At 35.4% G+C, this 27,525-nt stretch overlaps 1 protein-coding gene and 1 pseudogene across 4 annotated transcripts; one reads left to right on the plus strand and one right to left on the minus strand.

The window, feature by feature from the left end:
• Positions 1-13: 13 nt before the first annotated feature.
• On the minus strand, positions 14-27,525 carry LOC111439602. 4 transcript variants are annotated; one of them, XM_023077214.1, is made up of 23 exons: positions 27,286-27,525; positions 25,346-26,268; positions 22,071-22,186; positions 21,673-21,881; positions 18,368-18,487; positions 16,700-16,828; positions 16,428-16,553; positions 14,276-14,331; positions 14,015-14,114; positions 11,382-11,457; positions 10,953-11,162; positions 10,435-10,759; positions 9,148-9,241; positions 7,474-7,582; positions 7,108-7,373; positions 6,893-7,017; positions 6,146-6,380; positions 4,850-5,038; positions 4,486-4,766; positions 1,933-2,128; positions 1,602-1,841; positions 766-851; positions 14-587 (listed from the first exon to the last, which is right to left on the minus strand). In XM_023077214.1, exons 2-23 carry the CDS (start codon positions 26,170-26,172, stop codon positions 431-433), a joined length of 4,272 nt encoding a protein of 1,423 aa, XP_022932982.1. In that variant the 5' UTR covers positions 26,173-26,268; positions 27,286-27,525; the 3' UTR covers positions 14-430. The 4 variants fall into 4 exon arrangements, with proteins under 4 accessions (XP_022932982.1, XP_022932981.1, XP_022932980.1 ...); XM_023077213.1 differs by having other exon boundaries at positions 11,382-11,499; positions 25,346-26,265; positions 27,393-27,524; XM_023077212.1 differs by having other exon boundaries at positions 11,382-11,499; positions 27,393-27,524.
• Positions 1,714-20,784, plus strand: LOC111439583 (annotated as a pseudogene).

Here is a 27,525-nt window from a genome sequence, read left to right on the forward strand (position 1 = left end):
TTAGAATAAAATACTTTCCTCAACAATCTTTTACATTAAATATCAAATAGTGTTACACAATTAATTTTTAACACATAAATACACATTTTAGGTCTTTCGAACAAACATCATTAATAGACTAAATAACTTCACAAATTAAATAATTCCACGAACTAAATAACTCAACCCAAATAACTTCACAAACTAAACAACTCCAATAACTCGACTCGACTCAGTACTCCAAATACTTGTTGAAAACTATCAAAATAATTCTCAAACGCAACCTAAATGTGAACCCTTCCATAACCGAGTTCATATTTTTGTTTTTCTTTTTGTTAAAACGCTATCAATTGCTTGAGGCAATACACTATTTACATTTATGGAGCTGTCACATAGTCTCAAAAATGGATTTACAAACCTTGACATTTACAATTCAAAAGAGCATAGTATGTTAAGCAAACTCAGCGGCCCAAAAAGCATCAGGATCAGGACAAAAAAGACTAATATCCTTGATTTCCAAATTGGCTATGTGCCAATCAACCAATTGTGCTTGTGTTGATTTGAATAGCAGAAGGATTACAGGCATGATCCACCACTTATCACTCTCCCTGTGCTCATCAAATACATTAAAAACAAAATAAGCTATTTGCCATATTCTTAGCAGTAAATGACAACTTCTTTGTTTCATCCCCCCCAGCCCTCTTCTGGTTTCATCCATTTCAGACGTGGCAGAAGGTAAAAAAAGAAATATATATATATATATATATTAAAAGAGTTGAGAATCACCTTCTGTTGCTCCAAGTATTTGTCTCATGGGGTGGCTGGAATGTTGAAAATCCATAAAGAAAAATGCCATAAATGAAGGCCACACCCTGTATTAACCAAAATGTGAACTAGGACCAGCAGAAATAACAATAGAAGGAGTAATTTTAATTATGGCAGCATCCTGAAGCATATACTATATGCATATCATTTAAAGGGGAAATTATGTGACACGTGTTAGGAATCACGATTCTCCACAATGGTATGATATTATCCACTTTGAGCATAAGCTCTCATGGCTTTGCTTTGGGCTCCCAAAGGGCCTCATATCAATGGAGATGTATTCCTTACTTATAAACCCATGATCATTCCCTAAATTAGCCAACGTGGGACTCCCTCCCAACAATGCTCAATAATCCTCCCCTCGAACAAAGTATACCAATAGAGCCTCCCCTGAGGTCTATGTAGCCCTCGAATAGCCTCCCCTTAATCGAGGCTCGACTCCTTTATCTGGAGCCCTCGAACAAAGTACACCCTTCGTTCGATACATGAGTCACTTTTGACTACACCTTCGAGGCTAGAAATTTCTTTGTTCGACACTTGAGGATTCTATTGACATGGCTAAATTAAGGGCATGACTCTGATACTATGTTAGGAATCACGACTCTCCACAATGGTATGATATTGTTCACTTTGAGCATAAGCTCTCATGGTTTTGTTTTGGGCTTCCCCAAAAAGCCTCATACCAATGGAGACACAGTATTTCTTACTTATAGACCCATTATCATTCCCTAAATTAGCCAACGTGGGATTCCCTCCCAAAAATCCTCAACACATACTACAAGCATAGTACAACTTACAATATTAACGAAAGAAGTGGCATTCCACAGGGCATATATACGAGCAAGTGATGCTCTTCTAGGCTCTTTGCTGAAAAGTGCATTCAAACCAGCTGGGAAAGGAGATAATAGCGACAAGGGAAGAACAAGAAGAATAAGAAGAAAAGCAAGCAGTGAAATCCAATAGAATTGCAGCAGCATAAGCAGGGTAATGGAAATATCTGCTAGAAGCACAATAGTGATAAGCAGCTGTACAGTATCCTGAAACATTTACTTCTCAAGAGTTAGACGATAAACTATGCAGAGATTTCTCCATTGTATATTTGAAAAATATCTGCTGAAAATTACTAACCAGATGTCCAACAGGTTTTGTGTTGCGTAATAAGAGAGAGAAAGGATAGAGAAAATCCCATTTATAATGCAAAAATCCCACGTTAGCCTTGTTTATTAGCCCTCCATTAACTACCCCTGTAATCCTTTTTAGAGATAATGATTGCCAGTTCTGATCAAACTGCATGAAATATTCTGTTGCACTTGCAGCCTCTTTCCTAAAATATTCGATAGAAAATAAAGTGAGAAGCCAGACGGAGTTACCAGCAGAGCTATAGTTATTGTAACAGGATCATAATCTTAAACCTTCTAATCAGTTATTGTAACAGAATCATAATCTTAAACCTTCTAATCCTGTAACTTATTTAGTAAGTAACATTGAGAAAAAAAGAACCAAACTTGAACCATTACTAAAGCTTTTTCGAAAAAATTAAAAATCTTGAAAGACAGACCAATTCCTGCGTGCTTATGTAACAACTCAAGCCCAAGCCCACCGCTAGCAGATGTTGTCTTCTTTAGGTTTTTTCCTTTTGGACTTCCCCTCAAAGTTTTAAAAACGGGTCTACTAGGGAGAGGTTTCCACACCCTTATAAAAGGTGTTACGTTCTCCTTCCCAACCAATGTGGAATCTCACCATTTATATTTAAATAATGCAAACTTGAGCAAATTAAAGTTTGGATCAATAAGCTTACTAAGCTACCCAGAAAAGCATAAGCTTAACCTTGTCGGTTGATTGGTAATTTAACGTAGTATGATAATAGCATATTTATCTTTTGTTATTATTATTATTATTTTGAGAATAATAGCAGAGAAAAACTAAATCTCTCCACCTGTTACATCTATATTTGAGGTGGTGGTAGAAAGACTCGAAGTATGCTCAATTTCTTTCATTACAGCACCCTAACCCTTTCTTTACATCTATGTGATGCAGGTAACGCATACAATAGTTCTTACCGTTCAGTGTTTTTAACTACACTTAACAGTTGGTCATCCAGTTACTATGCTTTTAAACCTTTATAAGGTCCTAGCTTTTTACCATGAGGACAAGCTGAGTGTGGATTAATAATGAGATGGCTAATTGTCCACAAGCAGCACACTCAGAATAAACCAAATCTTGGAGCAATCACAACGTTTTATGAAGATTCTTAAAAATACTCGGTGCCCGAGAGTCGACATGTTGACGAATGCATAAGGAAATTGGTTGGCTATGGAACCTGTTAAAGCAAAATCTAGGGTAGACTCTACATTTTCTGCTGTATGTTAATATGTTTTTGTAAGCGATTTTTCAGATGCGACTTTCAGGTGTATTATATTTGTAACCTTTCAGTTTTAAATAAATGTTATTTCCTGGGATCACTGAACGTTATTTTTTGTTTTCACTTCTTTTTAAGTAACGATTCTTCTTCTACCTAGAGGTTGGGTTGATTCATAAACTTTCCAAGGACAGGATTCTAAAACATTAGACTCCAAGGTCCCCTCTCAATGGAACAATGGACTCCTAGGTTCCCTTTGAATGGAATTCGAAGTGGAAGGAACTGACTCACTTCACACCCTACCAATGCAGCCCCTGACTTAATAAGGCCAATTTATGCCTATGATGGAACTCCCAATCTATCTTAAGGCCAAAAAATGCTTCAAAAAAATAAATAAAAACCTGTTTAGATTAACAAAAGACCTCTCTTGGCCAGAAGAAAGAAGAGTGTTCTCAACAAACTAAAGGTGCCAAATCCTTACCCACCTTAAATCCCTCAATCGTCCCGTCTTCCACTCCATTCGACAATAACCTACTTAGCTAGTCAGGACAATGGCCATTTTGTTACTTGTTACTATACAGATTCACTTCCTCACGGGAAAAGAAATACATATTCCTTTTTAAAGCCACAAAATTATATAAAATAAAATTTAGCAAGGCAATTTCTTTTTTATTTTTTATTTTTTGAGATGAAGCTTATAATGGCATTAACTATTTTTGCTCACATTTCTAACTAGTGTTATCAAGGCACACGCCTATTCCGAGAGGAAAGGCGACTTGGGGTCCTTGGGCCTCGAATCAGTCAGGGCAAGTGTCTTCAATCAGGTGCCTTTACCATTGATGAAATGAATTAGCCTCTTTGAGTTCTTGACTTTTAAGTCTTCTTCTGCTTGCATTTAGAGCACTAGATATTTTTTAAAGCATTTCTATTTCGTGTTTTCTTAATTATTTTAGTTAGTTCTTCAAATGATTAATTCCAGTTTGTTTTTTTCCTACAATTCTTAGAGTTAATATTTATTAAGTATTTTTTTAAAATGTGTCTTGCTTCACTCAAGCAACACCATGTTATGGCCTTGAGGTGATTAAGAGATTAGTCACCTTACTTTGTTGACACTGTTTCTAACAACGCTACTTCCTTAATTATTTTCTGGGGATGTGTTTCATTGTGGGAGAAGGGTGAAAAACTACTGAATTATATATCTAGCCAATATTTCTTCTTCTTCTTCTTCGTTTTTTTTTCTTTTTCCTGTACCGACAGTTTATAAATTAGCCTTCCCACGATTTAACTTCAGCGATTATGAAGAATGAATTATTCGAGCGTACCTTGATGGTTCATGAGTATGTTGGCACAACACATCCGATTGATGAGAAGAATAATCACCTAAGGCTACAACCAACACACCAAGCTGATAGTAACCAGAAGCAGTAGCTTGAAACCATCCAACCTCAATTTTAACGCCATGGAATTCAAGTTGAGGGTTTGCATGACTATTTATCCAATCTAAAACATGAACTAAGGAAGAACGTATGGATCTATTCCTCACTATCCTCAATTGAGCATTCATGCCAGCAACCAAGCGATTCCAAACAGTGGCTGGGACATGCTACAAACGTGAAGAGTTTATCTGGGGTCAGAGTTTGTTTATTTGATAGTAATATAAACCACTTATAGAAGAAGACGATCTACCTGTCCAATGAGATTGGTCAACAAGGCATCACTGTGAAGATTATAAGGAGTCATATAGCTTCCATCCCCACCAAAAATAATGCACATTGGATATCTCTTTTCAATAATTGAGACTATATCTACGCGCTTTTCATCACCACCAAGAAAAAAATCGATGTAAGCAACCATTAAATCCGGTGTTGCTCCAACCTGCATCAGTTTCAATTCAGATATCGTCAAGTAGGATAAAGTTTTGTCATAGGAAAAACTTAAAAGAACAATAAATATCTTTCTTATTGTTATAATTAGAATTATAAATGACATTCAACTTTCCATCTACAGTAAAAAAATCATATTCCAGTTCAAGTTTGAGGAAAAAAAAGATTCAATTTAATCCCTTACATTTTGACGTTTTGCAATTATATCCTTACAGTCAGGAGAATGTTTAAATGGACTAACGCAACTCATCAAACATGATAATTAGTGAGTTAATAGATATTTAGCGGAAAAAAAATATTTAGCCACCTAAGAGAGAATTTCTGATTCCTCTAAATTTGAACGATGTTGGTAGAAACTTCAACTTTTCTCTCTTAGGCTACCTTATTTCTCCTCTAAATTTCTATTTCTATCAACTCTCTCAATACCACGTCATGTAAGTTCCTTATTATGCGATCTTTACATTGACCAACGATGAGGGTATAATTGAAAAATGTTGCAACATGAGGGACTACATTGAAACATTTAAAAAAAAAAACAGGGACTTCATGGAAGAATGGACTAAAACATATATTTAGCCCCAAAAAAAGTAGCACATTTGTAAACGAAAATAATTCATCAATTCACCTCTTGTTTCCTTAAAACACACCTAGGAGGATTTAACAAACAATGAGGTCATTTTGTTGATTACGAGTATATACCATCCTCCAATATCAAAACACACCAAGGTGGATTTAACAAACAATGAGGTGGTTTTGTTGATTACAAATATACCATCCACCAATATTAAAATCCAAAAATCTAACTCCTACACGGGTCCAAACCATCAATGAGTAAAATCAGTTTCAATGAGGCTGTAAGAGAATTTTATTAGAATATAAAAAACAATGTGAATAAATTTCACAAGAACTAACAATGACTACATTTTAGATTATATTTTCTCATGACTGTACAAAAATCAATATCAAAGAACTAGAAGTCACTCGCCTTGATCATTGCATATTCAATAAAACATTTAGAGAACGTCAAATTCACCTGACTTCATAAAATTAATGCTCAAGAACCATCGGAAGTATTAAGTCTTATATTTTATAGTCATACCTTCATTCCTTTGTATAAAGCGCGAGATCTGCAGGAGCGCAGACATGAATGGTCATATTCAGACTTCACATAGTCCTGAAGGTGATGGATTTTATGCCTACGTCGCCACTGTTTCCAAGTCCATGCGCAAGGATATGCAAGAATAGAGAGTATGCTATGCACTGATCCTTCCCACCAATGATATGCAGCCACCGAATTTATCTCATCAATAAATCTATTAAAAGCATCTTCGTACCTGAGCATATTGTAAACAGAACAATACTTATTTCCCGAACCTCTTACAGTACGATATTGAGACATCAAACCAAATTGAATAATCGCAGCATGAAGATATTCTTTATTCAAAAAGTTAGTCTAGATTAGGTTTAAGTTTTGGGCAAATATGATTCACAAACGCACGCACATGTTTTCTCTTAACCCATCCATCAAGCCGTGTTGTAAAAATTGATGGTTAGCCTAACGTCTTAAAATCTAAAATTACTACTAACAGAAAATTTTTCAGGTAATGAAACTTGAAGGCACCTATACAAGGTTCAGTTCTATTTCATGGGTTTTCTATGACCATGAGTTAAGTTCAATACAAAACATTGTTAAAGCAGCACCAGACAACTAAAGCTAATAAGATGATAGTTGGACACCTGATCACTATTAAATTAGGAAGCTTGTTGATTAGATGAATTTAACATCATTGAGATGAATAGTTCAAACACTGCCACTCTAGACAAGCTAATTGAATTACAGTCTTACACAATTTCTATAATTGCATTGGGAGGAGAGTAAGGAAGATGCCAGGGCTCTCTGAATGTATTGGGACCCATAAAGTACATTCTGTAAACATGACTTTGAGTTTCCTCAGCTCTAGTTCCACGTACCTGTAAACGAACAAAAATTACACCTTAATGATATGTCAATAACTGCAAGGACGGGACCGTATGGAAATTTCTAGTTAGAGTAATCGGTACCTCAGATAAGGAAAGAAGATGTGGGAAATGACGATGATTGTGGGGTTCAATTGAATCAGAATCCCGATAAGAACCATATCCAACAAATTTTACTCTCAGCGTGCTCAACAGAAGTGCTAAAAGAACCAAAAAACATGACAATATAACAGAAAAGGGCCAGGGACCCCCAAAAGTGTACATCAGCTCCTCAAGAGGTGTAAAGCAATTTGGCATCCTATATTTGTCAGATATGCATTTATACGGACAAAATGGCTGACCAACTCCTCCTGTCATAAGTGTGGACGCCTTAGCAATAAGAAGATCTGAAACCATTCCAAGGAAGAATGAAGCTGAAACAATAACATCAACGACCACTTATCTTGTTACCTCGTCTATATATGAAATTTGCACGATTGGGCAGAAGGTCAAGAGAACAAGGAACGCAAAGGTTTTCATCAGACCCCTCAACATCTTTGTAAGTGCCAACAGGGCATTCCTGTAAATAGAAAAAATAAAATCTGATCTTACAATTCGTTATTTAAAATGTCTATTCTGGAATAATATTACTAAGAAATTTCCACCATATTCTCCACCATTATAAGCAATATGTAGATTCTATAAGCAACTTTAACCATCATATACAAACAATACAATTATGAATGTGATAATTCCTATTTCAAACATATAAACTAGTAATTAGGTTAATTTGGGATACATAAGCTGGTGTAAGGACGACTATTCTTCCATGGTGTAGACTGTACCATATGCCTAAATATTCTAATATGTGATTGATGTCAATGAATCTTGTGAGAATGAGGAGATTTTTCCCTGAGAGAGTGGACAGGGAAGATATGGAGAGGTGTCCCATTGAGCACAAGAATTTATGTCAGTGGGGATAGAAGAAAGGAGACTTCCAAATTCTTCTTCATCTTGCAAACTCAGTCTGGACCAAAACAAACAAAGCAATTGTTTGGAGAATTCTACATGAATCAATAGAAGAATATTTGAGGATGAGAGTAAGGATTGAGATGAACTTTTGAAGTTTAAAAATTTTGATATTTCTAATTGGTCTCTTTCAAATAGCTTCGGTAATTACACTCCCCTTACTCTACATTCCGACTGAGTGTGACTGTGGTAAGCTTCTTAGGAGGTACAAATGTACCTACTCTTATTCTTTTCCATGAAAACTTTTTGTTTAAAAAATGTAGTTCTAATTTGCAATGCAAGTCCAATTTTCCATTTTTCAGAAGAAAGTTATGAAATCATAGGTTAACAGCAACTGCTACAACAATTCAGTCAATCCAGATTTCCATCTGGGGAAAAAAAGGGTAGAAAATACAGCAGCTAAAGGCCGATTGGTAATGTTCTCTTTTCCGTTTTCCTTTTTCCAATTTTCATTTTCTGTTTCTTGTTTCTTTCTTTAAGAACTAAAAACAAAACCATGTTTGATAACAATTTCTGCAAAACTTTATCATACATTTTGTAGTTCTAGAATTTGACCCTTTTTTGGAAACATTTCTTAAGATTTAGAAACAAGAAACAGGAATGGTTATAAAAAAAATTATGTTTCTTAAAAAATGAAAAACGGGAACAGGAAGCAGGAAACTATAACATTATCAAACTCGCCCTAAGATTAACAGGGAGGTAGAATAAATAAGTTTTCAGTCATGTAAGCAACAGATTCAGACAATAAACTTAAACCTGATCTGTGGCAGCAACCTTCATTAACTAGCTACATTTATTCACGACTCAAATATGCAATGGCTTCTAAAACTTCTTGTTGAAAATAATTACAATTGCACACAGATTATGGTGATAATTCAAGATAATTTTCTAGCTCACAAAATGGTAATGTTAAATTAAATATACCAGTCAACACAAATGCAAACAGCTTATAATTTAGAACACATGCAAGAAAGCTACCCTAATAGGATGGAAGCACGCATGAACATCAAGAAAGGCATGACAAGAAAATCTCTATATGGTGCAAACAGTGGCATGCCCACATGTATTCCAAGATCTAATGTACAGTGAGGTGGTGCTAAAACCAATGGAACGTACTTCACAAAATGTACCATAGAGGCCCTTAGGGCATTCTTTTCCGGTAATTGTGCCTTTTCTCCCATAACTACCACCTTTGTTGCTCGCACCTCCACTGTAAGACACCAGATGAAGTACAATTATCATACTATCACAAACTCCAAAGACAAATTGGAAATACAATTAGAATCTAGAGATAGCTATTTCCTAAAAGATGACAGGTGCAGCGATTGTCTGCTTTGAAACTTTGGTGATATAAGTTTCTCACTTCTGCTTTTACTTTAATGTAACTTCGCAACTTGAACATTTTCATCACAAAGGAATAGGCGTCGGTATTATTTATCACCTTCTCGATGCAAATACATTTGATCTAAATATGAAAATGAAACTACGGATGACATAATTATTCATAACGATTTCACAAAAAGTTTACTACATGAGCTACATCACAACTTTGGCCAACCACATATTCTCATAAAGAATTTTTTTCAATTCAAAATTCAAATATAATTGGTGGAAATGCTCTTAGCCTACTAAGAAGATTGAAATACATAGAAAAAAGTGAAATTCCAGTAGCCTTGCTGATTTTGGAACTAATAGTAAGAAAAATTAAGCAAGCAAAAGGCTGAGCTTTGAAATCCACCACAAGCTCAATACATAACCAAACTGTCCAGTTATCACATTAACTAGTAAGCTCCTATCAATGTATAATATTAGTTTTTTTTTAAAAAAGGGGGAATATCACAAGAATTAAAGATTTAAGTTGCTTGCCTATCTCTGGGAAGTAAATGCATAGTAATTTGATGTTATTCCTTGCAATCATATCATATAGTTAAGAAATTATTTTGCAATGTTTGTTCTTTCTCTCAGCACCCTTTTCATTTTCTTGATAATGATCTTAATTTGTTTGCTCTGGTATTGTTACTCATCTCTGAATAAAAAAGCATAAATCTACTAAATTCTGAGAATTTAGATTGCTGAAATCCTTCTATTTCATATTCCCCAATATTGAAAGATTTAATAACTTAAGAGGAAAATTTTAATAATCTAGAAATCAGGCTATGAAAAAAATGCATGATAAAGTTTTGCAGAGAATCAGCCACCTACATACTATGAAAAGCACTCAGGAACACTTAAACCCACCTAACCCTAGTGTTAATACACAATCATGTGGCCTTTACCTTTCCCCTCCATACTTAATGTTAATACACAATCAGATACATTCAACAGACTTCGAAAGAATGTATACATACCATGTGGCCTTTACCTTACACAAAAACATTTAGTTTATAGTTAGAAGTTTCATACCTACTATTAATGGAGCCACTTATGCTTGCAACAGGTGTATATTCATCTCCAGTATGTATATTGGACCAATGAAAATGCACCCTCCCACCACCACCTCCACCTCCACCTAGAGGACCACCATTGCCGCCAATAACAGTAATTGATGAATTCTTGAAAAGCTCAAGTTCATGAAGGAAAAGAAGAATAGTTCCACCAGAACCTCCTCCATGGCCACCAATCATGCTACTATTATCATTTCTCGTTGCTTTAAGAAAGCTTTGTCCATCAGCCATTAAAGATCCAAAAATTTTAAGAGTTAACAAAGACCATTGCATGGATCCCATCACTGGAAGAAACAATACATGCATCCACAATGCATGAGAATAAGTTTAGAGAATAAACAAATTAATGAAACATTAGAGATGGAAAAAAGAAATATTTACATATATACCTTGCTCTTGTTTGCACCATTTTCATATTGTTAATCTACATTCTAGACACTATCATATATAGTTTGCAATAGTAGCAGAAATATTTACCAATCATTCCCCCTCCAGCCACAGGTGTATCAAATTGATCAGGGCCTTGTGCTCCACTGCCAAGTTCACAAGGAAGATCGGCATTGCCGTATTCATCACCTCCATTACTCACCCACCCGTTAAAATAGCCAGAACCTCCTCTTCCTCCATGTCCACCTCCACTACCAGCACCATTTGAATAGTTTCCCTTACCAATTCCTTCACTGCAACCTGACCACAAAGTTATATCAGCTTGACAGAATTCTTTTTTTTTTTTTTCTTTTTTTTTTTTTTTTTAGGGTAAAAAATGTAACATTTAGAACAAAAGAAGAAAATATTTATTATAGGAAACAAATTTTCGTTGATAGAAGATAGATATAGAACAAAAAAGAAAGAAGGTAATGGGTATTAAGCCATAAGAACAGTTTTGTGCATTACGTTCCTAATTACCTAATTCTGATGCAGTAATCATGCCGTTGCTATTGACAATAACAGTTCTTGCCCGGTGGATTTGAATAATACTTCCCTTGATAATTCCATTAACAATAAGGTCCTCAACACGACAAATCTAAAAAAGGTGAAAGGAAACCATTTGGATTGAACTATGATAAATTGCAAAGCAGCAATCACCACAACAATACATCTTTGAATAATGGAATAAAAAACCAATTAAAAAACAAGAATAAAAATAGCTGAACAAACAAGAATATGAGTTGGGAGCATCATGACAACAAACCCTCCACCGAACCATTATATGTACCACAACCCAAAACCAAGTTCGTACTATGACAGATCACCGTTCATATGGTATCAATTATGTACGGAAAATTAGCATGAGGTTAGCTTAAATTGTAGTTATACTAACAACTATCTTATAATTATGAAAATATTTCAAATTTCACCTTCCTTAAACAATTTCGAACACAACCAAATCATCAGATGATTTCTTCCAATTAGGTCAAAAAACACATCTGTAACTTATTCAGAAACCACAATGATGATGACGCAAATACAACAAAGATATTAGACATGAAAAAAGAACAACTTATGGATAGATACAATACAATATCAGGTTGAGCGAGGCTACACTACCTGAGTACTTGGTTAAAAAAGAATGTAGAACAGGTAGGAACAGGAACGGAGAGGCTCCCAAGCCAATATGCCATTTCAATATCACTAATGCAGAACCCAATAGTTCAAAAGGCTATAGGTTTTCAAAATTTTTTTTATTTTTTTATTTATTATTATTTTTTTTTTTTTAGAGGAGGAAGGTGTAAGCAAGCATTGAGCAGAAAAAAAAATTGCAAATCTGACCTTAAAATGAAGAAGAAATGAAACGGCATAAAATAATAGTAGAAATTAAAAAAACGGTGGGAAAAAGTGAATAGCCAGCATTTTGCCTAAACAAAGATGACAAGCGTACAAATCCTGTTGTTTGTCATTTTTTTAATTCCAATATCATCTTTTTCTCTCTTTTCCTTTAACCACCCTATATAGTTTCTAACTACTAGAGATAGATGAAAATAGTGGCTAGAACTTGTTCCTCAGCATGGAAGATTATGCAATAATCGCCAGCATATATTATCAAAAACAAAAAAACCTGAAACTCGAAAGTGTCATTCCACAACCATATTGTCTTCTTTCCACCAGAATAGTCTCCCTAGAAAGAGAAAGTGGTCCCTTGCCTTCCCTTATATAACCTATCCTTAATTTCAAGTTTTTGTCTATATAGTTATGCATCCGAAAGGATTAATGAGGGAAGGTATGGAAAATGGGACAGGTTCTCGGTGAATGAGTCAATGTGTCCAAGTTCTAGGTCCCAAGGGGCTCGATACAGGAAACTTAATCAATTAGAACTCGAATCTTTCATACGAAGAAGGAATTAGTGTACTTTCCGAAAATGGTTCCTGAATGTTATTATCTTCTTGATAACAGCTTGGTGGAAGTAGTTTTGGTTGTTTTGGCTCATGGGTTGGTCAAAATCTTCTTAGGCATTTTTTTTTCAATATATTCTTTTTCTTTTTGGCTCTCGTAATATTTGAATATTTACTCTATTTTTGTTTGGTTTTCTGTTCTCTCTTTGGGATATCCTCGAACTATTGTCTATCTTTTCATCTATCAATGAAAAGGTTCTTTCCTGTCTTTTTTTAAATAATTAGTTCTTTTTTTTTTTTTAATCCTCAACTGTTGTAAATGATTGTGGAAATTCCTAGAAAACCTAGAACAACGATCTTGAGTATTTTTACAGGCTTCACCAAAATACGTGCAATCCTACACTAATAGTACCATAAAGTACCTGCAAAACAGGAATAAGTGGTTGATTTTACCTTCGTACAAGTGGATATGTATTATGTATACTTTTTACCATGCACCCTTCGTCTGGCTATTATTATTTCAGTTTCCCATGTATAGATAGGGTTCTCCCCCTGTCCATTATCTTTCCTGAATTTTATAATTTAGTCTTCTTGATTAAGCAGATACCCTTATCCCTCTTCTTCCAGTGCAGTTTTTTAAAAGGAGCCCATTCTCTTTCCATGGCTGTTGGAGAGTGAACCTCACTTTTAATCACAAATTACAAGAACTGGTTCTTTTCATACCTTTAGAACGAAAGTAGATGGCAGCTACGGTTCTCATCTTAGAGCCGTAATTAACTACAGAAGTAAGACTTATTCATAGGCTTAAAAGTACTAAAGCAAATTAGAGTCTAGGCCTATAAATTTTAAGATGTCCCCATTTTCTTATCACTAATTTTTGGGAGCATGCCTTTAGAATTCAGTAGATGTATATGTGTGTGTATAAAGCACTAATTCTTCAATTTCTGCAAACAATTAAATATCATATTTGATTGAACAAAAAGGAAAAATCCAAACGATAAAATATGAATATGATATTCTAGTTTGGAGGCTGTTTTGTAAGTTGGTCAGAAAGTTCTATTTATTAGAACGTTTAAGAAGTACTCTGTAGAGGGGGTACCATTTTACTTATTAGCGTAAGAAAACTACAGGCCGAATGCTTTGAAATTCAAGACCATGATAAATGATAGTGAAATCGCAAAATGCTACCAAAAGAAATCGATCTCTTACTTGAAGTGAAAAGGAAAGTGTATAATTGAAATGGCAATCATCCGGAGGAGTCATTAAATCCAGTGGACACGTCTCACTATCACACAGTGCTTTTGTTACCCTACAAATAGAAACTTAAGTCTAAGGATTTCAATACTTCAATGCTGTAGGATTGAGAAAGAAACCATGCCACTCTTCAATAATTGTTACCTATATAAAAAGAAACAAACAAAAACAAAAATAATAAGTTTAGCCAAAAGGCATAACATATAACATACTCACAGGCTTCTACTGGCATCATCATCCAATGGAGCTTGAAGCAGAGAACCGATTCCAACCTGTTATTGTCAGTAGTCTTAAATAGATGTACCAATAGATTCTCTTTTTCCCCCACTTTGGCAGGGTGCAGAGGTAAAGATGAAAGAGGTAATCTTTTTAACAAGATAATGTGCTATGTAATTCATGCAAGCAACGAAAAATGTAAAATGAAGAAGGAAAATTTAAGAACAGAAACTTCAGTACTTGTAATGATAGTCACCAACCTTTTGATTCTAAAGCTCAATTGATTTGGGTTGACACAGTTGGAGCTATCATTTACGAGGTTTGGTTTGAAAGAAATGAGAAGATTTTGGGAGAAAAGCATTTAGCTTGGAGGAAATGGTTTACTTAAGTCAAGATTAAATCAATTCGTTGGTGTTTTCTTTCTCCTTTATTTGTTAATAACCTTTTGATGATATTTGTACAAGTTGGTTTTCATATTATCCCTTTAGTTTTGTATAAACTTAAAACAAAGAGGGTAAGAAACAATAATCAAGAAAGGATACTCCAAGAAACTTGGTGTATAGTTGCAATGCCGAATGAAAAGAAGTGCCTAATTGAAAAGGTAAAAGCAATATTTAACGAGCAAGTGTTGAATTTTTGTCTGCTAAAAATAACATCAGATTTAGTCAATAACGACATATCATTCTAAAATCTTGAGTATTGATGTCAATAAAGAAGACATATAGTGGATGTTCTTTCAGGACAAGAAGGTAGCTCGCATGGTCCAAGCTATTAGGCAGGTTTGTTAAGATGAAGATCGTACTTCATCCTTCCGGATGAGCAATCTAAGATATAGAGAGAAGATTATGTAAGAAGCCGTCATCAATGTCCCATCATCAAACTGAAATAAAAGTTAATAAGCATATACTAGGTCTTTATGAAAAGAAAGACATTTGTCTTAGAGCCAAATGATCTTTGAAAACAAACATTTAGATTGGTTTGATTGCTTCGAGTCTGCTAGGTTAAAAACTTCTTCACGATGTTTTCTTTCTAAGCTCTAAACTGGTTTTTCTGCTGGATATCTGATTGAATAGGGATGCCTTTTATTTTTCTATTGTGATTTCTGTTTTCCTTCCTTTCACTCCAGCATTAGTCTCTTTTCATTCTTCAATGAAAAGTTTTGTTTCTGGTTCAAAACAACAAATAAATAACAATTGTCTTGGTCCTCAAAATGAAAGAGGGTGTTTTGTCTTGATTCCTCATATCAATTAGTATTTCTACGTTGTGTGCTCAGTATTTTTAACAAACACAAAACACGTTTCAGATTTTGTTTGGTCATATTTTCTTTTAAGCAAGAAATAATACTTTTCATTGAAGAAATGAAAAGAGAATAATGATCAAGAGATACAAGCTCTACAAAAGAGAAAAGGCAGAAAAGAAAAAATAAACAAAAAGAAAAGTAGTAATACAAGAAAAGGAAATTATGGGGAAATAAAGGCAGCCCAGTTCAAATTAATATCTGGAAGAGAACTCCTCAAAAAGCTTGGAATTTAAACACCAAAGAGGACCTTCAAATGAGCTGCCTCAAAACTATCAAACTTTCGGTGATGCTTGCTTTCAAAAACTCTTTAATTTCTTGTTAACCACAGTTGAGATAATTTCTTTTAAAGAGAAGGCCGAGAAGGAAAGCAAGGACCCATTAACATCTGTAGTAAGTTGCACTTTGCTTATGTATTAAAAAGAAAATTTAAAACGCAATATTACTAAGAACACTTCTGAGTATCTCTTGAAACTTCTCCGAAGCATAATTTTTATGTTGACATTTTGAACACTTCTTAAGTACATTTCCAAGACTTCGTTATCGTTAAAAAAATGCTACTCCAAACTCACCAGCCTAATTAACCTTTAAAACGAGGATTCTCAACCCCATTTCATGCTAATCACTACCCTTAAAGGGAAAAGTCATGTGTATATATTAGCTTTACTAACCAACAGCTTTACAGGAAGCCCTGGAAAACTGACCATTACAAGAATTCCATAATATGATGATGACTTGCAGTTATGTTATAGAACAGCGACAAGATATATATTAGTTTTCATCATGATAGAAAATTGCTTAGAGGCTCTTCAAATTAGATCATAACAAAAACTCCAAAATGTGACGATGGCTTACTGTTATGTTATAAAAAAGTGACAAAGACAGTCGCTGCCCTTTGATTGTGTCACCTTGACCAGTTAGATGCAATAGCCCTTGACCATACATACCCAAGTTTGAATTTGAGATAATGCTTGAGTTTTGCTGCAACATTTAAGGTATCACATATAACTTAGGTATTATGAGATGTCCAAAGGAAAATAAATATAAAAATAAATAAAACTTTAAAAGAAAAAAAAATGAAAACCCTAATATAGTCTAGTTAGCAGAAGAGGTTTAAAGGATAATACCTTTAAAACAACCAGATTCCTGACTTCAAGAACTGAAGCGGTAACAAACGTGTTCCTACCACCATCTACCATGATTTTAGAATTCCACATTAACAGCATCTTGACAAAAACTCTGAGAGCGCCAAAAACCTTCAGTCAAAGAGATTCTAGTCAATTTATAAATTAATAAAAATAAATAAATAAATAATAAAACCTTAATTGGAACGAAGGGCATTCATCCAAAGGAGTTCCGTAAGAGAAAATGGCATGTCGTTCAAACTATATTAGGACTCTAATCTAATAGATGGGAACAAGTATGGTCAGTGCATTTACAACTCAAAACAACAGTGTCTATGTGAAGCAAACGTGTTGGAATTTAACCAAAAGAGTAAAATCATTAAGGATGAGCACAATCTGTTACTCCCCCAATTCAGGTACCTACAGTAATACAAAAGATTGGATTACAGATATCTGCATCTACAAAGCTACCCTCTCACACCTTTCTTTATATTAATTGTTCCTCTTTCCATGCCTTCCAGAGTCATTAGATTCACTGAAAACTTAGAGAGAAGGGGCTTCATTTGGTTCAATTGAAGAAAACCCTCCTTTCATGGAGAATGGAAGTCTCGGTTTCATGGTCTTAAGGAGAAAAACATTTCTTTCCTTGTTAAATGGTAATGGAGATATCATGTTGAAAACGATGCACTTGGGAGGAAATTTATCGATGCCAAATATGGCACTCTGCACAAAGCTATCACCGTGCAAGATCTCTCCCTACTAGCATTAAAGATCCCTGGAAGGATATAATTGAACACCATCACCAATTTTTAGAGGGTCTCTTATAAAAGTGGGCTCCGGCGCTGACACTTGGCTGAACAATGCCCCTCTTGGGAGACAATCCCCTCAGCTCTTTGTTTTATCCGACTGTTGGACACCGGATTTGGATTCTTATATCCCAAAATTCAGAAGAAATTTGAAAGAAACGGAGATTGTGCAATGGGTTGCTATGATCCATCTCTTGTCTCCTTTACACTTGAACAATGAACCGGACAGATGCTTTTGGGACCTAGTTCCTTGTGGATTCTACACCACCAACTCTTTCTTTAATTCCTAGTGGATTCCTAGTGGATGGGAAATTCTCACTATATGAAGCCATAAGGAGAAACCATTATACTACAAAGGTGAAGTTCTTTTTGTGGGAAGTGACTCATGAACTATTAATACACAAGATAAGCTACATCGCCATCTACCCCCATTGGTGTATCATGTGCAGAAACAGTGGGGAGTCAGTCACCGAACCACTTTTTCACTTGCTGCACCTTCGCTCAATTCTTTTGAGACAGAATTCTCTCTTCATTTGGCTGGATAAATACTCTGCCTATTGTTCCCACTGCCCCTCCTCTCATACATTTTGGTGCATTCATCAAAGATGGAAAAGAAAGTCATATGAATGCTTTATGTGAGGGATTTCTACAGGGCACTACTATGTGAGGGATTCAGCTGTGTGTGTATTCACGGTAGCAACTCCCAGGTCTAAATCTTTTATTAAAGAATAATTAAAAGAAATAACAAATAAACAAACAGACACACACAAACCCAGAAAAAGAACCACTATTCAGAGACATAAGAAAATCTAGAGACTTGGTATAAAATAATATACAAGTTTGATATAGCAAGAAAGAGTCAAACCGTTATGATGGAATCACTCATCAAAAGTTCTTCAGCTACTAGTTCAAATTCTGATATTGGAAACTCGGAGAGTCCAAACACAATGCTGCCTCCACGGTATAGGGTAATTTGGCCTCTAACCTAGAAACCATGGAGCAAAAATGATACAAGTAATTATCACTTGGTCGAAGTAATTAAGTTCCAGATGGGTAAAGCAATCATGGACAGGCAGAAATTATTAAAAACAAAATAATATGCATGACAATATGAAATGCACTGACACGGTCTAAAGCATCAAATAAAATTAATTAAAAGAACAACAAAATGGAACTTCAAAACCATACTTAAGCATAAGCATAGGTTAAAACATTATATTCTCGATCAAAAGGTTAGAGGTTCGAAAATTCATCTCACATATTGTTGTACTAAAAAAATGAAACTTAATTAACCAAACTTAAAGTCTGACCTGTTAGTATCCAACTCGAAATCACCAGCAAATATCATCAAAACACACACAAAACAGAGGAATATAGGTACCAAACACTGTTATATTGATAGTTCTTAAATTTATAGTGAAATATCCAGCACGATCACAACCCAAATGAAATGTCCAAGAACAAGAAAGCAAGAAATACCAGCCATTGCAAGTGCTAGGAATCTCGTTCTTCTAAGCCAAACCAGCCACAAAATTCCACACACCAACAGTAACCTCCCATACCCAACAAAAACACCCACACTTCACAGACCATACACGCACAATCCTCCAGCTCCACAAAATTAACTGACTACTGTGGAAAACCTCTCTTGCCCTTCCTAGAGTAAGTGTAAACAATCAGGAGCGTCACAAAACCTTCATAGATAACTCCTCTTTCTCGATTTCACTTCTCCTCTCTTGTGAGCCACTTCTATTCTGAATAAAATGTAGAGACCTTTCCGTGACCTAGGTTTTTTTTCAGGAAGGAGAAATTGAACTTCTTTCTGGTAATCTGAAACTCAGGAGGATCTGAAAGGGAGATGAACAAGGAACAACAACCGGAACCTCTCAACTTCTTCATTTGGACTGTTGAGAATGTTGGTTTGCAGTTGGAAGAGATAAATCTAGGGAGCTACCGCCAGATTTTTAAGAAACAGGATCAATGGAGAGTACCTTGAAGGCATGTCAATGTTCACAACTGAACAAGTTCTAACGTCTGTCAGACAAAGTCATATGAAATGAGAGACTTCATCACAATTTGTAAGGAATTACAACGAGTTAAAGTGGCTTTGAAAGGGGAGCAAAAGGTACGTCAGCCATGGTGGGCACCATCATGCCTCTCATTGTGTTTCTCAAGGTAAATAAGCGTAACAAGAAATCTCGAATTGTTTCCTTGAAGCTGGAACCAGAAAGCAAGATCATCTTATTTGACACCCTCAAATATTTCCTTTTATGCGAGAAGAATTTAAAGGTAAGGAAGAAACATATCAATTTATTCGTTTGTAAGAAAATTTAATCATTCAATATTATCTTTTTTTCCCCTCCGTTTAGAACTATGTTTATATATACAAGGTTCATGTGTTCAGTATGGCAAACCGCTTGAGGAAAAACAAATGAAGCAACCAAAACTCCTGTTGCAAATTATACAAGTTCTGGTACTTGGCCCTCGAAAAAAACAAGAATCACATTTAAGACTCAACAAGATGATAAGCTCACTTAAAGTTGAAAATTCAACAGAACCTAAGAAAGAACTTGATAACTAAGCTGCTCTCATAACCATTTAGTACCAAAAATGGAAATAATGCAACATTTTTTACCCACAGATTTTTTTCTTATCTTGCTCTAATAAGAAACCAACTTCCATTAAAAAGAATGAAATAATAACCAAGGCTGCAAACAAAAATAATAATAACGACAATAGAGAAGGCCAATTAGGTGGAAACCTTGAAAAGGTTTCACTTGATCACCCCCAAGCTCTCCTGAAAGAACCCCAACAAAAAGACTCATAAGGGTTAGGTACCTTACTCAACTCCCTGGCCCTTTATACAATTAGACCATTCTCAGAAAACAATCCCTATCCTCCTCTCAAGTCTTCTGAAGTTTGTCAGTATGTGACAATGGTCATGTTCAATCGCTTCCTTAACATACTTCACTTTGGACTTCTGCCACCAATGTATATCCTCCCTACAAAGAATAACCTTAGACCTACTTCTAAGCCTTTCTTCCCTTGATTCTCATGTTCTTCAGTCGTAAATCTCCAACAACTTTCTAATTCCAAACTTCCATCACCAACTTTAGAAAGGCATGTTTTATCATGACCCTAAACCTCCCTACCTTTCATGGACACTTTCGGAACTCTCAAAACTTGAAACAGGGTGATGTGACACCGTATTCTCAAAATCAAAAGACAACAGCCCTTCTAAACTCTCCGTTCTTAGGCCATGGGGCCGATGATCATAAGTAGTTCTAGGACCTACATACTAACAAGGACATTGAAACAAGTCACATACCCAATTTTTAGAAGATTGAAAAATCCCATCAATGAATGGAATTATGAAGGTGAGGAGGAAAAGATACTCCCGGGCAATGGCACTTGAAAGAAAAAGAAAAAAAAATCTTCCGGTTATTTATAGAAAAAAGTGCAATAATTACAAAAGAAAATGGGAGGATTAGGTAAGGGATGGTGGCAAAGAAAAATTACGTTATTAGAATATGAATTGTGACATTATGGGGAACTATTTAGGAAATTTGTTGGGTAAGAATGGTTATGGAGATGGGGGGAGGGGGCAGAACTTTTGAAAGTAGTAATTGTAGAAGGGTCCAAGAGTTTTGAGGTTTATGGTTGTATTTCCTTTTATCATTTTTTGTTAAGAAAATGGATAAATAGTTAAAATACCACAACTCATCAGCTTATGCTTTTGGATTCAGTTGTAATTCAACAAGATATTAAGGTGAGAGGTCCTCAACTCCATTGTTGTTTCCTCCGCAATATTTAATCCTTTCATTTTCTCATATTTTCTATATGTAAGTTCGGTAAAAGCCATCTCCATGGCCATACTAATGAAAGAGATTATAGAACTCTTTCATTTTCTCATATTTTCTATATGTAAGTTTTGTAAAAGCCATCTCCATGGCCATACTAATGAAAGAGATTATAAAACCTTTTCTCCTACAAACGTGAAATCATACTAAGGATTTCAGAAGTTTTTTTCAATAATTGATAAATAAACTGGCAATTATGTATTTCTTCAATTAATCAACAAATATTTGAAGTTATAAGGAAGCAAAGCATATGTCACTTCTCCACAGCAACAGAAACAAAAAGTGTAAGGAAGAAAATATCACTCAATACCTGGACTCTTGTCCACAGCAATGGGACCAAAGCTTTTGCATTATTCTCCACAAAAACATTTGACCATAAGGGACTGGTCGAAAAGTCAAGCAAAGGGGTTTCAGTTTCTGTCGTGATATTGTCATTTCCAACTCTTAAACTTAGCAAATCAGCATTGAAGTAAGTGCCGGCTGCTCCAGCATTACCAGGACACCCAATACTTACACCACCTGAGATTAACAAAGAAATTTTATTACAATGATTAGAATATTTTGTTTCCAAGGCATGCAATGGCAAACTTACACAAATCCAGATAGCCTAGCAATGTTGTAATATCCTTTCCTATCTTTATTATCTCATAAAACAATATTGATCATTACATGATGATATAGAATGTTTCATCGATACAAAGTACATACCATGTACAGTAACTTTAATATCTTCTTGAATGCTATAACAATCCAGAGAAATTCTTCCCCCACCACCTCCACCCCGTCCCTTCCCACCTGCAGCAGATATAGTTCCACTTCCCTTTCTAGGTATACAAAAAAAGACCAAGTATCAGTAACAGATGGGACAACCAACAGTATATATTCTCAGAGCCAATACTGAAGCTAAAATGGGATGTGGAGAAGACAACAGAAGCATCATTCATTCATGAGACTTTTATATCCTACAATGAGTGCTCGCTTAAATAATCAAGGTACTTTCAAACTTTTTTTCCTTTTTTTCCTCATGGTCTAGTAGGAAGCAGAAATCAATGTTAATTGGGGAGGAAATGTTGTTATAGAAGTTCGAACACAAAATCTCCTACTCTTATACCTTAAATCACTATTGAACTCAAAAGCTTAAGAAGATAGGTTACGGTAAATTTAATTATATCAGTATTTTGACAGAATATAATGCCTAAAATCTTCCAATGATTCAGAATTCTATAAGCATGATAATAGTTGTTTTACTCATTCATTCAATAACATTGATCAATTACACAATGTGCTCATTTATATTGCAAATAAGATCTATGAAATTTTTACAGAGTAGTTGAAAGTCAATCTTTTATCGTTGGTTTGAACCTAAAATGCCAAACAAGTTATCAAGATGTATCAAAATTTCTTGCAAAATATGAACACAATACTATCACAAATCATTCAAGATATTAAATTTATTACAAAATATCATTCCAAGAATTCACAACATGATCTAATTACTTAAACACCAAACTTTATACTTTCATTGATATTCTTCTCCTAAGGTCTTTTTTTGGCTTAGTAGGGGTAAGACCCCAGGCAGTGTCTTTTTTCCAAGATAACTGAGAGTGTATTAAAGGGGATCTTTGGGAGGTGTTTTATGAATTTTATGAGAGAGGTATATTGGATAGCGTCTTGTGTGAGACTGTAGACCTATTCGTCTGGTGACAAGTGTTTATAGGATTACTGCTAAGGTGTTGACGGAGAGATTTAAAAAAGTGTTGCCTTCAACATAGCAAAGTCTCAGGGTGCTTTAGACCAAGTCTTTATTGCTAATGAGGCAATTGATGGCTACTCGCACACAAGAAGGGATCATTTTCAAGATTGACTTTGAAAAGGTGTACAACCATGTGGATTGGATCTTCGTGTGAAAAGGTCATGGCAAAGTAAAGCTTTGGGTATAAAATAGAGGCTGTGGATTTGGAGTTGTATTAGATCTGTGAAATACTTGATTCTGGTCAATGGTCAACTAAGGGGTAGGTTTATGCCTCAAGGGGTCTTAGACAAGGGATCCAATCTCTCCTTTTCTCTTTATGCTCGTAGTGGACACCCTAAGTAGGATCATATCTAGAGGGGTGGAGACAAATGTCTTGGATTGTTTCAAAGTGAGCAAGGATAACTCATCTCTTGTCTCATCTTCAGTTTGCAAATGATATTATCTTTTTCTATTTTGACAATGGATTGTCGTTCATCAATCTTAACAATTTTCTTGCATTCTCTGAGCTCATTTATGGGTTGAAGATTACTAGGGAAAGTGTCGACTTTTCGAGGGTGAAGAATTGTGATATGATTAAGGTTGGAAAGTGCTAGTATGGTCAAATGTGAGGTGGGGACCTTTGGCTCATCTTATTTAGGCCTTCTACCTGTTGTTGTGGGAGATGGTGACGAAGCCGATAGACTTTGGGGGTTTAGGGATTGGGAATATGAGAGCTTGCAACAAGGCTCTTTTGACTAAATGGTTGTGGCAATTTAATTAGAAGCTCAATTCTTTGTGGAATAAGGTCATTGTCAGCAAATTTTGGTCGTCTCCTTTTGAGTGGACCTCAAAGGGAGTCAAAGGCACATCGAAAACCCTTGGAAAAATTAACACCTTGGATAGAGTCTCAAGGAGGATACTCAATTTAGGACAATGTGTTGCATTCTTTACATCAGGGCGGCCAAGGATCTTGATGATATATTATTTGGGCTTGTGATTTTGCTGGTGCAGTTTGAAGTTGGTTTTTGAAGAGTTTGGTTTTCGTTTGGCCAGGCATAGAGGCGGTAGATAGATGATTGAAGAGTTCCTTCTCTACCCTCTTTTTTGTAAGAAATGAAGGGTTTTGTGGAAAGTTGAGCTGTGTTCATTGTTTGGGGGCTTTGGGGAGAAAGAAACAATAGAATTTTTAGAGGGTCACTAAGTGAGGTGTGGTCCTGTATTAGGTTCAATGTGTCTCTATGAGCATCGGTGACAAGCTTTTTTTGTAATTACCCAATCAGTATTATCTTGTTAGATCATAGGCTATATTTCTAAGTGTTCCCTCCCCTTTTTGTGGTCTCTCATTTTTTGTATGCCAATGTATTCTTTCATGTTTTGCACAATGAAAGTCCAGTTAGTCATAAAAAATATGATATTCTTCACTTAATGATCAATTCTAGATCCCACTTCTTCAAAAGAAGATGTAGATCCTGCTTAAAATAAGGAACTATTGCAAGAGTAAATTATCTTGCTCACTTTTTATAAATTTTCAGAGAGGTACATATGTCTTTTATGATACAAAAAGGCTAACACTAAATCCTTAGATACTAGGTAACAATACAAAAACATAAAATCCTAAATACTAGGTAACAACATAGAAAAATAGGGAGGTTAACTAATTTTCGTATTTAATGGGATTAGACAAATATTTCTTAAATTAAGGCTAGGATTTACATAAATATTCCTTAAATTAAGGTAATTCCTTCAACAAGTACTATTCCACCCAAGATGTATCAGAATAAGATGGATGAGAGACTAATTCTTTGAGGGAATGTATATATGAAAATTTATTGGTAAAACGTTTAAGATTTCAACATTGAATTCACAACTTCAACACATCCAAGGGAATAGTTCAATCATAAGACAGGTCTACAATAAAATTGGAAGCCATCATTCATCGTCAGTAATGTTTTAATTAGAAACAAGAATCTTATGTGTTATCACTTACGATATATCCCGGCTGTATGAAGAGGATGAAATGTATTAGTTAAAACTTCACATTGTAAAGTTAGCAATAAAATACAAAAACCTTATGCAGGTTTCAAACTAGATTAACAACAACAAACACCAAAATACTTCGAACATAATATCAAACAAACTCAGCAATTAAACTTATATGGGTTTCAAACTAGATTAACGAAAAGGCCTGCGTTATAACTTGAGAAAGCACTTGAAAAGTCTAGATCAATCTGTAAGCACGAGTTATACTCACAGCTTTACTGCATGCACAAAGATACTTCCACCAGATCCACCTCCACCACTTGATCCTCCGTCTCCCCCTTCTGCAAGGATAGAACCATTTAAATATAATACGTCCACTATTAGAAGTTTCACACGTCCTCCACCAAGCCCTCCATATGGCTTTTCCTCTGATATCCCACCACCCTTGCTCCCATAGCTCCATGGTTTAGACAATGTAGACCAAGCATAGACATCACCACCCCAATTGCTTGTCTGATTACTTTTCAAACAGGAGGCCCCTCGGCCGCCATGACCTCCACCAGATCCATCAAAACCAACTGGTGTGCCACTAGTTTGAGTAGGAGGTGCTCCACCAAGGGCAGTAGTATTTATGTATGAATTGTATTCCAGCGTCACATTAGCAGCAGAAAAAACCACAGAACCAGCCACAACAGCTGCATGCTGACTGACTTTGATATTTCCAGACATATTAAGAGTAATTGAACAACCTTCTATGGGGCAGCAAATTAAAACGTGTGGAAGTATCTCTAGATTCCCAGTTCCAGATACGTAGAAATCTGAATCTAAAGACAAGTTTGTGTTTAACAGGCAGGTTGTGTTAAATGACCCAACACCAGCCAGGTCTTCGCATGATACAAAGTGATTCGAAGAAGAAAAAGGTGTCGGACTACTGTTCTGAGAGCCATTGCCTGTTACTGGCCGAAATTCATGCTGCCAGCTGTTTGAAAAAGCATTTCCACTTTCATACTGAAGTGAATTGAGGCAGAGGGCAGACATGCATAGACATCCCAAAAGAATATACCATCCGATGTGCCGGTGCAATAGGGAAGAACACATCACTGCAGAATATTTTGCAGAGTTCTACTAGCACATAGTACTCTTGTAAACAAATTAACCTCAGTAGTAGATTAATCTTTCTGCCATTTCCTCCTTCTGGTGCACCAGACACATTAATATCAATATATGATCTTTTATTTGGGGGGGAGGGGGGGAGAATATCAATACGGTATAATGATCAACAAAATAGCTATGGCATTTATAGTCTAAAGAGTACAACTTGTCAGTAGAATTCAAATGAGAGAAATAATTAGTTTTGAAAGAAAAGCATGGCCAATAGGCAACAAGAAACATAAGAATCAAGTTTGCAGTCTTATTTGGACATGTAGGAAACAGTTTTTCGTGAACGCAAAACAGAACAAACCTTTATTCGAACCAGCACAAATGTGGATGGTTTCTTATTCTTGATAATCAGTGATAGGTACAACCAATATACACTCTGAATCCTATCCAGTAACAGACGTGCACTTAAAAGAAGACTTATACTTCATGCCATGGCCTCAAGGTTGCAGTCTAATTTAGGTTATTAGTCTTAATGAAAGCAATTTTTTAGCAGAAAAACTAAAATATGTTATGACACTAGTGCTTGATGAAGCCGATGTCTGAGAGAAAAGTCATGCTACGCGCCATGGCTTCAGAATTGCGTTCTAATCTAACTCATAACTCTAAATGAAACCGATTTTGTAGCATAAATTTCAAAATCTGCCATGAAATCGATTTTCAAGAAGGAATTATAAAGTTTCAGTCTAATTCAGTTCAAACTCTTAATAAGAACTATTTTCTAGCAAAAAAATTAAAATCTGTAATGAAACCAAATGTTTGAAAAAAGCCGGTGTCAGCTACACACCATGGGCTTCAAAGCTAATTCAACTCAGTACTCTCAGTGATAACAATTTTCCAGTAGAAAACAGAAATTCGTAATCACACAGTGCTTCACAAAGCCGGTGTCTAAGAGAAAGCTTTCGCCACTCGCCGTACCTTCAACGCCCGATTCTAATTCCACTCTTTGCTCTTAACGAAAGTGAATTCTAACAGAAATCATGGTAAATTCTGTAATGCAAGATTACATTGCAAAAATGTATCAAAAACAGAAATAATCGCTTTGCTGGGTACCTTGAAAGGAATCACTTGCAGCTCGCGAGCAGTGAAACTTGCGAACAATTTAGCAACCTGAGAAGAAATCAGAGAAAGAGGAGAAGGAAGAAAATCGAGCTACACACCTGATGAAGAGTCAAAGCGCCCGGAATGGTCTTTCAACAATCATTTGTTTGATGCAGACAAAAAATTCAGTTTCATCCCTGCGGCGTCTCTGCAAGGATACTTGGATCCATCTTATTTAGTAATTCTATTATT

This window comes from Cucurbita moschata, unplaced genomic scaffold, assembly GCF_002738365.1.
Source record: "Cucurbita moschata cultivar Rifu unplaced genomic scaffold, Cmos_1.0 Cmo_Scf00097, whole genome shotgun sequence".
Taxonomy (NCBI): domain Eukaryota; kingdom Viridiplantae; phylum Streptophyta; class Magnoliopsida; order Cucurbitales; family Cucurbitaceae; genus Cucurbita; species Cucurbita moschata.

Excerpts from the sequence above, each read along its gene's own strand:
- LOC111439602 (XM_023077213.1), bottom strand. The coding sequence starts at position 26,172 with ATGTGTTCTTCCCTATTGCACCGGCACATCGGATGGTATATTCTTTTG. Across the intron at positions 22,187-25,345 it reads TTTGTGCATGCAGTAAAGCT|AAAGGGAAGTGGAACTATAT; the intron begins GTGAGTATAACT and ends TTGTATACCTAG. Across the intron at positions 7,583-9,147 it reads TCTATGGTACATTTTGTGAA|GAATGCCCTGTTGGCACTTA; the intron begins GTACGTTCCATT and ends TTCTATTTACAG.